At 40.9% G+C, this 13576-nt stretch overlaps 1 protein-coding gene and 1 non-coding gene across 2 annotated transcripts in view; both read left to right on the top strand.

Annotated features, from left to right (window-relative positions):
• Window positions 1-4765: 4765 nt before the first annotated feature.
• The window catches only part of Hibadh (3-hydroxyisobutyrate dehydrogenase), a 99516-nt gene continuing 90705 nt past the window's right edge, over window positions 4766-13576 (top strand). The window contains exon 1 of the mRNA XM_021165077.3: window positions 4766-4978. Within this exon, the coding sequence (XP_021020736.1) occupies window positions 4891-4978 (88 nt within the window). The 5' untranslated portion in view covers window positions 4766-4890. The remainder of the gene's footprint in view (window positions 4979-13576) is intronic.
• LOC115031376 (small nucleolar RNA SNORA32) lies at window positions 5795-5916 on the top strand. The gene has a single exon (XR_003837017.1). It is a non-coding gene; the product is annotated as a small nucleolar RNA SNORA32 (small nucleolar RNA).

Below are 13576 nucleotides of genomic sequence, written 5' to 3' on the forward strand. Positions count from 1 at the left end.
TGTATGTTTACAATTGGGTGGTGTATGTGTAAGTGTGTGGTATGTATGTGTGTGTGTCTACAGTTTGATGGTGCATGTGTATTTGCAATTGGGTCATATGTTTGTGTGTGAGTGTATGTGGTGTGTGTGTTTCTATAGTTGAGTGATGTGAGTGTTTGTGTGTGTGCTGTGTGTCTACCATTGGGTAGTATATGTGAGTGTGTGTGGGCATCTACAGTTGAGTAGTGTGTGTATGTGTGTGTGTGTAAGAGTGTATGTGTGTGGTGTACATGTGTGTATGTGTTTGTTTATGTATCTGTTTCTAAAGTGATGCGGTGTGTGGTGTATGTGTGTGTTTCGACAGTTGGGTGGCAGGTGTCTTGATGTGTATATCGACAGTTGTTTGGTGTATGTGAGTGTCTGTGATGTGTGTGTATATACAGTTATGTGGTGTGGGTGTGTATGTGTGTATATATGGATGTGCAGTTAGGAAGTGTGTATATGTATGTGTGTGTATATGTCTATGGCTGGGTGGTATGTGTGTGTGTGGTGTATATGTGCATGTAAATGTGTGTGTCTACAGTTGAGTGGTAAGCTATCTTCTACCCTAACATGCTCTCTGTCTTGCTGAGTTGCCCATGTCTCAGGTTTTACAATAAAAAAGGGTTTTACTGAATACTTTTTGTCTGTGACTCTGGGTATTTTCAAGATTTGGTTGTGAATCCTTTCTCAGTCTAGGGACATTCCCTACTGGGGGCTGTGAGAGAATGAAGAAAAGACAGAGACAAAGGCACTTGTGGAGGAAACAGGGATCAGGTGGGCTGGGCTCTCAGATGGAGAAACAGCAGCACCCCAGAAGCTCAGTGTGTTTATTGTATAGAGTTGAACAGAGAGGCAGGGCTATTGCATACAGCTGAATCAGAAGGCAGGGTTATTACATACAGATAAACAAGGATGCAGTTTTTATTATATACAGCTGGATCACGAAAATGTGTCTAGGGCTGGAGAGATGGCTCAGTGGTTAAGAGCACTGACTGCTCTTCTGAAGGTTCTGAGTTCAAGTCCAAGCAACCACATGGTGGCTCACAACCATCATTGATGAGATCTGATGCCCTCTTCTGGTGTGTCTGAAGACAGCTACAGTGTACTTACATATAACAATAAATAAATCTTTGGGCTGGAGCAATCGGGGCTGGAGAGAGTAGGGCCGGAGCGAGCAGAGGTCCTGAGTTCAATTCCCAGCAACCACATGATAGCTCACAACCATCTGTACATCTACAGTGTACTCATATACATAAAATAAATAAATAAATCTTTAAAAAAGAAAATGGGTCTAGCTAACCTCTAATCTCAGCAGGAGCAGTCTTAGTGGGGTGAGGTCTTCCGGCCATAAATATCCAGGGGAGAAAGTTATGGTGGAAATTTCTGGACATACTATTAACACCCACAATTGGACCTTAGAGTAAGGCTTTGTCTTTTCCCTCTTGGTCTCACCCTGGGAAGGCTTTGCCATTCCCATGGGGCTGAGGCTAAGGGTCCTTGAGATGGCTGTACCCGTGTCAACAGCTCACGCCCTCTCAGAACTTTACTCAGGGATGAACGAGGAAAAGAAATAAAAGGAGGACGTGACTGCTTCGTAGGGGTCGAGGGTTTTATTACAGATAGAAGGCTGAGGCAGAGACATCTGGGAGCGCCCAGAGAGGACATGACCAGTGTACTGAGCAGGAGAGAGGAGAGGGAAGGGGGGAGAGAACAAAGGGGAAGAGGGGGAGGAGAGGGGAGAGGGGAGGGGAGAGAAAGGAGAGAGGGGAGGGGAGAGAAAGGAGAGAGGGGAGCTAAGGGGAGAGGGGAGGAGAGGGGAGAGGGGAGAGGCAAAAGGTAAGAGGACTGTGTAATCAGAATGGTTGGGTTATGTAGGGAAGAGCAGCTGCGGGAAGGGCAGCCCAGCCAGTCAGTCCCTGGGCTGGAGACTTTAAGGTGGAGAGCGAGGTATACCAGCCAGGGTGACCCATTAATAGGTACTGAGAGATGCTGGAAGAACTTGATAGCCAGAATCTGCTTTGATGTTAAAAGGCCCCTCAGTACCTCAGTTAGCCATTTGTCCCAGGGTTGAGACCTAACAAGGCTTCCTCTGGTTCTCTCATTTGGTCTCTCCAGCTCTGGGTCTGGGATATATTAGGTACATAAAGAGTCATGGGATGGGCAGGGTGCAGTGATGCACACCTTGAAGCCCAGCACTCAGGAGGCAGATACAGGTGGATCTCTAGGAATTCCAGGCCATCCTAGTTTACACAGCAAGTTCCAGGCCAATGTTCCAGGCCAATCCCTGTCTTAAATCCCAGCCTCCTCAACTCCCCCCAAGTCTAACCATAGACAGTAAACTGCCTTTCAAATATAATACAACCTTCAAGTCGTAAGGATTTTAACAAAGTCGCAACACTTAGGAAAAGCCACCTTTGAAAATCCTTTGTGAAGCAATTCGGCGCTTCTGGAAGGAGACAATAGTCTGCAGGATATGGGAATAAATTAAAACTATGACTTATTCCTTTGTGACACTGAAACAAATAGAATCAAACTTTCAATATTGGGTGAGTTCCATAGCCAGAATGAAACCAAAGCAAACTCAACCAAACCACACACACACAGAGGTGCTTCACTTGCTCACCCACAGTCCCTTGTTCTTTCTACGCCGAGGGGGATGGTGTTCACAAGAGTTGGCCTTTTGTAAGAAATAACTCATTTTCGAGAAAAGAGCCCCATAAACAACCGAGGGAAACAAAAACAGTAGCTCACAATAAAAATGACAAAAGCAATCTGATTGGGCGTAAAATCTCAGGAGGGCTGGGATATTAACTCAAGGAGCCGCAGAGATGAATTGATGTGTTGTCTCGTGTCGTAAACAGCTCTGCTGTGGGGGTCGACAGAGCTGGAAAGCAGACTGCACTTCAGCAGTTAAATATAGAAACCTGTAGGGACACATTTATTGCTTGCAGAAAATCCATTCCAGTAAAACCTAAAGAAACCAGAATAGAGAGACATGAAATACTTCAGAAACCAATTAGCCCTATTAGGGATGGAAGCACCAACTCTGACTATCCAGTAGCTATGATGTTATTTGTTTGTTTATACTTGTTTTGTTTGCTTTCTCTTTACATCTGACTGTCTTTTCTGTTATTAGGGTGGGGCAGAGGACTGTTTGGAAGGGAATTGTTTTCCTATAGCTGCAGATGGGTCCTTGAACTCTGTATGGGTTCCTGGGAACATTAATACCATGCCAGAACCCCCGAGCGTGCAAAGAAATTTTTGACAATCTTAGTTTTCCTTTTATCAGCCCTATGGCTAACTAGGAAGAGGCATTTTGCTTTTTAAAGGTCAAACTTGAATCTCTTGATTTTGCTTTTTAGGTTGGATGAATATAGCACAAGGAAAATGAATTAAAACAAAACGAACACAGGTGTTTTTTGTCATTTTGTTTTGTTTTCCTTTTTTTTTTTTTTGAGGATGGAAGGTAGGCATCTTGGTTTTCTTATTGCCTGCCCTCCCCCTACCCCCAAGCCCCATTCTTGCCTCTTGGCCCACTTTTCTTCAAAGGTTACAAGTCTTGTTTTCGTGTACTGAAGATGAAAATTCTCCAGTGGAAATTGAATACTTTGCGATTATTCTCAAGGAACAGATATTCAAATATGTATACTGTCTAACTTAGGGTTTCCTTGCTGTGAAAAGACACTATAGCCATGGCCACTCTTATAAAAACAAAAACCATTTAATTGGGGCTGGCTTACAGTTGTAGAGACCTAGTCCATTATCATCATGGTGGGGCACATAGCAGCATCTAGGCAGATGTGGTGCTAGAGTTGGTGCTGAGAGTTCTGTCTTGATCTGAAAGCAGCAGAAGGGGACTGTGTGCCACACTAGCTGTAGTTTGAGCATATGTAAGACCTCAAAGCTGGTCTCCACAGTGACGCCTTTCCTCCAACAAGGCCACACCTACTCCAATAAAGTCACACCTCCTATGTGCCAAGTATTTAAACATATGAGTCTATGGGGGCCATGCTTATTTAAACCACCAAATATACCAAATATCCAAATAAGGAAAGATCAGCAAAATATGTTTTTATAATATACATATATACTACTCCCTGGGTTTAAATGTACCATTAGATTTTGGGTTCAAAAGACACAGGTTGTAGAATTTTTTAAACATTGACGCATTTCTTGGAACTCAGTAAGTTCCTTAGAAATTCTACTCTTCAAAGAGAACAGTGTTATTAAATTACTTCCCTACTACTTTTCAAATATGACTGGAAAAACCATTGAGTTGTATATCACGTAGATTTCAGTTATTACACACATGGTAGATTCTGTGATTGTGTTTCAACAGACGCTGAAAATATATATGTTAACCCTAGGAGGTCCATGCATTTATTACTGAAGTTAAAAATGAGTCCCTATACTAGGAAACACAACATTTCTGCTCTTTCCTTAAAATACTGCCTTAGCTGCGGTTCTTGTCTGGGAGGAAGAAAAACAATTAGCAGCCCAGTGAAGAGGCAGTTGCTGCGTGCAGGTGCTCGGAGGAGGCGGTAGTGAGCGACAGCCACCGCCTCCCATACACACGTCAGCTTTTGGGTAAACAAGAATTCTCTCACCCAAAGGTTGTAAATTCAGCAGGAGGCAAAGCAGGGCGTCTATGGATTTGGGAATCCTGATTGGACTGTTTCCGACTCTCCGACCACGCCTCTCAACACAGTGCTCCGCCCCGCGGTGGGCGGAGCCCAAGCTGAGCAAGGAGAGCGCTTGCGCGAGCTGTCTCTGCGGTGGTGCGGGCCATCCCGGCTGCGCACACTCGCAGTTCACAGGCCGTGTGTGAGGCGGCGGAGGTCACGGCGCGGAGGCGGGGCGGGGGGCAGCATGGCAGCCTCCTTGGGGTTCCGGGGAGCAGCCTCCGGCCTCTGGTACTGGAGCGGCCGGCGGCGGCCCGTGGGCAGCCTTGCAGCGGGTAAGGACCTCGCGCCCCATCTGCTCGTCTTCCTCTGGTCATCCGAGGAGGGCTTTTCGTCCGAAGGGCTGCGGTTGGTTTGAGGGTAAAAGCGACAATTGTGGTCGCCTCCTAGGCCTGGGCCCTCTTGTAACTGCCTCCTGAGCGGTCAGCCTTCCACTCCTGCCCTATGCCCGGCTCCAGATTGTTCAGCGTTTCCTCTGCGGGACCCAGGAACAGCTTGTGATGAAGGGAGGAATGTTTGGGTCCCTGGCGTGCGCTTTGGATTTGGGGCTCCTAGGACATTTGGAGGGCTCACTCCAGAGGTGACCCCACCGCACCCACCTCTGGGACCCCTGGCCTTCCAGCTCCCTGGCTTCACCCTAAGCGGGGGCTCCCTCAGACTTCAAGGCCTGATTTGTGTTTTAACTACTCTAGTCGGTGGCATGGCGGTATCCTAGAAATCCAGCAAAGTTTGTCACCCTTGACCAGCAAGCAGAGCGAACTCCATTATGAAATGGAGCTGTGCTGCCTCAAAGTGGTGGACTTTTGTCGAATTATTAACCACAATTCTTTGCCTCAAAATTGTGTCTATAACCTAACCGACTACTATGCTGTGCTTCAAGTATGGAAAATGACCAGGGATTTAGGAGAAAGCTGTGTGTTTAGAGCGACATGAATATCTGAGAACTGCTTTTCACATGAGGATCTCCCAAGGCCTTAGAATGAGTAAATTGGGACTTCTCCAGCAAGATCCAGGAAGTACCCCTTGTTTCTCCCTGACTCTTGGATTTTCTAGGACATCAAGACACCTCTTTAATTAAGAATTGGTTGAAATGGTCATTACCAAGGCTTTTAGAATGCAGTTTCTCATTTGCTGTGGACATGACCATAAAGAAAAATTCCCATGAGGGTTTTCATATGCTACTTGACTAGCATTTAACCTGTTGGGAACATGTGTTGAAAAAGAATTGGTTGATTTGTGGGAGATACCGAAGGATTTTTTTTTTTTTTAATGTAAAAGTTTATTTTAACAATGCTGTTTAGCACTATCTTATACAGGACTAGCAAACAAAACACCGTTGCCTTTGCTTAGCATGCAGGAGGCTCTGGATTCAGGGTGCTTGTGTTCACTTGTTTTAATTTTTGTGTAAGAAATGTGTTGGGAGTTAATTTCTGAGCAGCTCCCAGTCTTTGTCCTCAGGAAAAACCTATGAAATTTCTTTCTGCTTTGGAAGAGCATTTGTGTGATAATAGGTAGCAGATGACAGATAAGGAATTGTGGTTAGCCAGATGCAAACACATGATTTTGGATATAATTTTTTTCTTTTTAAAAACACTTTGAAGGGAGCAGCAGTTTTCTCATCAGTGTATAACATTTTGAGATCTGATGAGTTCAGGACGATATATTTGCTGTTTAGTGTTTTTACAAGGTGACTAATGATAGTTTCTTGAACCGTTCGTGTACCTTTTAAGGGTTATGAAAGGTCTTACAATTCATGATAGGAGAGTCTGAGGCCAAAGCTTATAATCCTTTGCTCTGACAGCAGGAAGCACCTGTCTCCCCGGTGCTGGGTAAACTGCTTTACCAAACCATCTTGTGCTTGGGCTGCTCTGGCCCAAAGGCATGCGTCTATGAACAATTAATTTTAAGAAAAAGTTCTTTAGTGATGTCTTTGAAACACTCAAACAATCCCTTTTTACTTTGGAGTTATTTTAAATGCCAGTGTTTATATAAACTAATATTAATGACAAATAGTAAACTAATTACAAAAAATGTTAATGTTTTTTGAGATTTAAATCTTTTTTAAAAATTGGGGAAAATACCTCATCTCCATGCAACTTTGAAGTGTAGGAAAATGTAGAAAAGGAACCATGTTCAATTACTAATATCTGATGTTCTGAATTCTGTGGAGGGATTTGCCTCCATCATGTTTAAGCTAATTATAGCGAATAGTTGATAGTGTTATAAAGACCCATGTACTTTTTAAAAAATGAGACTTACAAGGTGTCAACTTATGGCAGCTATAATACATTTAATGCATACCAGAAGAAACAGAGAAAATAATTTCTTTCCTGTTTCATAACTCATTTAATAAGCAAATTTTGTATTTTTAAAAAAATATAATTGTACTTAGCTTTAGGTCTATATTTTTAAAGAGGTCTCTCTCTCTCTCTCTCTCTCTCACACACACACACACACACACACATATTCTTCAACTAACTTATTGGGACTCCTCAACATGTACATAGAAAAATTGTATCAGGACATTTTTAAAGACCGCTTGACCAAAGGTGGGGTGGGAAAATTAAATAGCACTGTATATAGAGTTGCAAATACTAAGTTTAAAAAACTATGTGTCTTTTGTGTATATGCTTGTATTTCTTGTATGTTTAGATTTAAGCTTTTTTTCCCCTCACAGTTTTATCCATAATACAGCAATTTGTGATTACAGTCACCCACATTCCCCTCTGTTCTACCTCCTCCTTTCCCTCTGAACCCCTTCTTGCCAGCCTGTTCCCCATTCACACCATTCACAAAATGATAACCCTTCCAGCAACAACCATTAGCAGGCAGAAGTACTGCAGGAAGGGTGGGTCCTCATGGGACCACCTCTGTGCATGATGGCCTGTTGAAGGGTCAGGTGACCACAATTGTAGCAGCAGTGGTGTCTGGATGGTTTTGTTCTGTGGCATTCCTCACCATCCTTTCCCTCTTCAGCGCCCATGGTCCGTGATGTTCCCTGAGGCTTGGGGGAGGAGAAGTGATAATGGATATGGTTTTGTAGAATGTACTCCACTTTAAAAAAAAAAAAGATTTGAATCTCAAAAAAAGTTAACATTTTTGAGGTTAGTTTACTATTTGTCCTTATTATTAATTTATATAAGCACTGGCATTTAAAATAATTCCAAAGCAAACCTCAAGTCCAACTCTAAGGTTGTAATCTCAGAGTAATCAAGTATAAAATGGTACTGTTTTCCATTTACATTAGCATCATTTAGTTTGGGACATGCAGGTCTGAAAGTTACATGTGGCCTTGGGACTAAAGTTGACCTTGAATTTACAAGAGTACACACCGAGAAATACTTACTACTGAAGTAATGTGAGACCTTCCCAGAGTACGCCATCATCCTTAGCTGAGGAACTTTTACTGTTAAGGCAAACAGTGTTTGTTACATTATTGTATGCAACAGAGGACACCGGGTTGTGCGTACAGCGGTTCTTTCTTAGCCAGTTGTGCTCTCTTCGCTTCCAAGAGTCACTCACCATTAAACACAGGCTGAAAATAATACATGGAAAGATATTTTGGGACCAACCACATTTGTATAACTTCAAAACATGTTATAATTTTTCTATATTATTATGATTATTTTTATTTGTCTCTTACTGTGCCTAATTTATAAATTAAGCTTTATTATGGGATATATACATATATATTTATGAATTAAGATTTATCATGGGGTATATATATATATATTACATACATTATTTTCTGCATATTATTATATATAGTTTTCTGCACATACATATATACACATACAAATAGGAAAACATGTTTGACATTGTAATTTCAGACATCTAATTTCAAACTATTTCCTTCAGATAAAGAAAGAACACAATCTTATGACACAATGAAAAATCCACTTAGAAGCTTTAAATGATTATTTTTGTATAATGAAGTAAACTTTTCCTTATGACTTTATAGTTTTTATAGTCTATATTCATGTGTTCCTTTGATTAGGTAGCTTTTGAAAAATGTAAGATAACTTTTTTTTACAGGTAGTAGACTGATTTCTGGTAGCCAAGTTACCAAGCTATAATAACTTTGCTCCTATTACATCATCTGTAAATTTAAAAACCAGTGTTGTCAAGTTTTCTAACCAGTTTCTCCACCAATCAGCCAGCATCACCTTTATGCTGACTGTGTTTTGTTTTGTTTTGTTTTTTTCCGGCTTGATTTTATCTGGCATCTGACATTGCTGTCTCTGCACATTACTGTTAAGGTAGGCGGGTTTCTCTTGTAGGTTAGCAGGTGTTTCTAGAGTCCCACTAAATTCCCTGGGATCCCTGTACCTTTGGGAGTCAATTCTGTGCGCCAAGTACTCCATCAGAAGCTCCCTTCACTAGAAGATGTCACTCCCTAAGTGACTCCTGCTGCCTTTAATCTGTCTCTCCCTTCTAACCCACTAGGTTAAAAAGGCTGTTTGGGTGTAGGACTTGTTCCACAGTGGCACTTTCTGACCCTTCTAATACAAGTAGCTACTGTTTACTGACTATCATATGCTAGGCATTGTTTAATGTTTTACATATCTTATTTCAAATAATCTTTACAGTAACCTTCTGATGTTGTTGGTCCTGTTGTTGATAAAGGCATCTAGAGGAGTTAGTAACTTTATGCTTCAAGGGCTTACAACCAAAGGTGACTTTACGTGGATCTCCTAAACTCAGAATGTAAATGTGATCATAACCAATGAGCAACTTCCCTTTGGGCAATACTTATACCAACTTTATTTCTTGTCTTGCCCCAATGATGAAATGAAGAGAGCTAAGCCCATCACTGACAACCTGTCATGATTGATGCTCAGATAGTTAGCCCAGATATCATAGGCCTCCTCGTTCTTGGCTCCTTAGCTTCTGCAGCGAAGGTCCGCACTGTCCCCTCAGCTCTTGGATTCTGTCACTTGGAGTTTCACAAGAACTAGTCTTTTGGTAGATAGTCTGTGCCTCTTGCCTGCTAGCATTTTGCCTGTTTGCCTGTTTTACACCCAGCCCTTTGATACTGTTCACACTAGACAAATGATTTGTTCCTTCATCTCATTAAGCACCTCTCTAGCTTTTATCCAGTCTGAAATTCATTTATAAACAGGAATTTCACTGATACCTTTGTTAATCTTAATTTTTTTTTAATCTCATGTTCAAATTCTGAGTATTACGTATATCCCTTCCTTAGGTAGTAATACTGAGGGTTATAGAAGTCTGCTCATTATTTCCAATGTTTTCATTAACCCTTGGTTCACTTCTTATTACATTTTTCATGGCACTTCCATGTATTGGCAGGATTGGTAGCCCTGGACTAGACAGTATCTGAATCTGGGATGAGGAACATCAGAGAGTTAACCTGTGTAATGGTTACAACCCAGCTCACATTTGCCGAGTCCAATTTATCACCACTGTGACTCTGTAGCTGCTTCAGACCTGGTTATATTCCTGTGTGCCCATTTAGTGAAACTTCTTTAGAGTTAGAACTCATTCACATAGCACTTAGCATCCACTCTGCCAGTACCTTTATTTCCTTTTCTTACAAAAGTAGTTATAAAGGTTAAATGTATATAGTTAAATCAGACACATGACTCTTACCACTTGAACGATGATGACTGTTTTTTTTTAATATATCCATACAAAACCCAGAAAAATAAGTCCATATATTTTTTTCACTGCATATTCTTGTATTAATGTTTTGCATCTTGCTATTTTTCTTAGGGTTTTATCCTGGAGGCTTTTCCTCTGCCTTAGACAGATAGATCATGGTAGGACAGGACAGAAAGATAGGCAGTTAAGGACCTGTGGGAGGAAAAGAATCTCCTCACTCGGGAATCTGCTTAAAACTTTCTGACAGATGAGTCAAGATGGTGGAAATCCTGCAAGGCTGCACTCCTACATGCAGAGCTAAAGCTAACTCATGTTTGCTAAGAGGGGGAGCCGATCTTCTCTAGGACCAGCCCTCTGATAGGTTCTCCAGTCCTCAGTGGTCAACTCTAACAAATGGAGTAAGCAGGCTGCACTTACATATGTGCACACACATGCATGTGTGCAGGTAACAGTAATTAAAGGAGATCATGAACTTGAGTGAATGTAAGGGGCACATGAGCAGAAGATGGGGAAAAGGAAGGACAGAAATGAAGTAATATAGTTCTCATGTATAAAATTCTCAAAATTTAAAAATGTTACTTTTCTGAAAAAAAAAAAAGAAAGAAATCCAGCATAATTAACATTTTCAGTGACGGTTACCTTTAAGAGACATTATACCTTTTATGTAGAAGTATTTCAAGTGAAACTTAAGATGACATATTTAAAGCCTAAACATACTAATAACCTTCATGTGTGGTCTTTCTCCCTTTCTCAACTGTAAGCCTGCAGTTTTCAATTGCAATGGGAATTCACAAGAATTCTCACTTACAGTGAAAGATAGTGCTGACCTGTGTATGCAGGCCTTGTGACCCCGGTTTTTACCTTACCAGATTTCAGTCCTATTCAGTCCACCTCTGGAGCCACGCTAGAATCTCATTTATGGAAAGAAGGAAAGGGGGAGGGATGTTAACAACCTTTGAGATGTAACTTGAGAGCCACTAAAATCATACACGTGACAACTGTGGGTTGGTGTGTTTTGTCCTTTCTATGAGTGCCTCTCTAATAACCACTGTGCTTGGATTTATGTTAAATTCTCTGAGTAAGTCAAGAATCCTACCCAAGCTTCCCCCAGTTGGGAGTTCTGAAAGGAAGGAACGCAGGCTGCAGCAGGTGCAAGTGTGGAGCCCCACAAATATAAGAGTAATATTGCATTGCTTTGGGTTAGTGTGAATTATTGTGAATTAGGTACTCTACTAATATGTTTTTAGCTATTTCATTTTTTTCTGCTGTAATAAACAGTGCTATAATAACTGCTTGTGTGGTTCAGAGTTTAGTGTATAGCAGGACCCTGAAAATGATAGTCCATAGTCCTGAATCTGTTTTTCTAAATAAAATTGTATGTCAGAGCTAAGGCTTAGTAGATGAGCACTTGCCATGCAAGGCCGAGGACCCAGATTTGGACCCCGAGAAGCATACACATAAGAGCTGCATGGATGTGGTGGCCTACCTCTAACAAGCTCGCTGGCTCCCCGTCACTCCCAAGCTATGACTAGGCTAGCCTAATCAAAAGGCTCACAGTTCAGGAGATCTGTAAATAAATACATAAAGTGGAGAGCGAAAGACATCAAATGTCAATCTCTGTTCTCTATATGCACCCACACATGTGTGAACATTCACATACACTCGAGACTCAAAAACTATTGTATTTGAATCAGCCATGCACTTTTGTTTATTATTTATGGCTATTTTCAAACTAGAATAGATGAATGGAATAGTTCCTTATGGCTTGCAAAGCTGAAAGTAATTTATACTGATCCTTTTAAGACAAAGTTTATAACCCTTGTAAATTTCTAGAAAGTAGAATTGCTGAGTCAAAAATTGTTTTAAATTAAAATGTAGATAGATTTTCAAAAAGGCTGATCTGATCTATTTAATAATGTATGAGAACACTCATTTCCATAAATCCTCACTAGCTGATGATAGTTTTTGTTCAAGCTTCGGTTCATTCAGTAGTTAAAGAGTAGTGTCATGTTTCTTTTCTCTAATTATAACACGTTGAATATATTTTCATAGTATTTTTTCTGAAGATAATTGACGTTTTCTGTTGTCTTTTTGTGATTTCTGCCTACCTGGGTCATTCATAGACATAGTTGGGATTTTTAAATTATTCAGGTGTGAATAGTGCTGTTTATATTGGGTGCTAGCAGCCCCTCCTTAGTTACTTGGTTCTTCGTCATCTATAATAGTTTTTATGTGTGAATATGTTAGTTTTCCCCTTGTGAAAAAACTCCAGATGGGAAGTACTAAGTAATATAGGGAATTCTGAGTAGTCTTTTGTGTAGAGTTCAGAGTTTATTATTTTTGTCATTTCCTTTATTTCCACTTACATATATACATATCCAGCGTGCATCCCTTGAAAGACAGTAGCAGCCACCATAATATTTCCTGCTATTTTAGTGTGTATCTCAGAAGAGTAAGGACGTTCCATGTTTCTAGACTAAATGATCATAAAGAGTTTCCAGTCCTAAGGTTGAACTTCTGTGAATCCATAAGATACAAGTGTGTTCAAAAGCCACAGCTACCTTCTGGCACTGCAAAACCAAAAGCAGCCCAAACAAACCCAAACCCAAAGTCAGGCCTTGGCCATTTTCCTTACGCTTGCTAAGCATCTGGGTTCCCAAGTGAAAGAAGATAATCATATCTCACAAATAATATCAATAAAGAGCTTAGGTAACTCTGTCTGGCATAAATATTAACTGTTAACTGTTTATTTCTTCTGGCTTTCCTTGTTTCTTGAATGTACTATTCCCTTTTCTTTATGTTCCCTTCCTGTTCTGTTTGAAACTTGATCCACTTTAAAATACACAAGTTAAATGTATTTTCTTAATATTTTCTAACCATGAATTCTGTACCACCGTTATTTTTTTAACATTATTCTCGCCTGTCTTATATTGATGTTTTATTGTGTTTATGTCCTCTTGGATTTTAAGGTTATTGCAAGGCAAGGATTGTATCTCATTTGTGTTCAGTGGTTTCGTCTAGTGTATACCTGTAATGCCAACACTGGGCAGCTGAGATTGGAGGATCAGAGCTTGAGGCTGCCCTCTGGCATAGCACATAGAGGTGTCTACTCAATGCTTGCGGTGTATGTGAGTCCTCACTCTTCCTTGTCGTGCTTGTTACTGTTTCACTTAGGGTAGTTGCTATTAAACTAACTGCCCTTAAATGCAGGGTTCCTTGCTTGTAATGTTTCTGGATTGTTAAATTGC

Source organism: Mus caroli, unplaced genomic scaffold (assembly GCF_978045245.1).
Source record: "Mus caroli unplaced genomic scaffold, Mus_caroli_1 scaffold_7, whole genome shotgun sequence".
Classification (NCBI taxonomy): domain Eukaryota; kingdom Metazoa; phylum Chordata; class Mammalia; order Rodentia; family Muridae; genus Mus; species Mus caroli.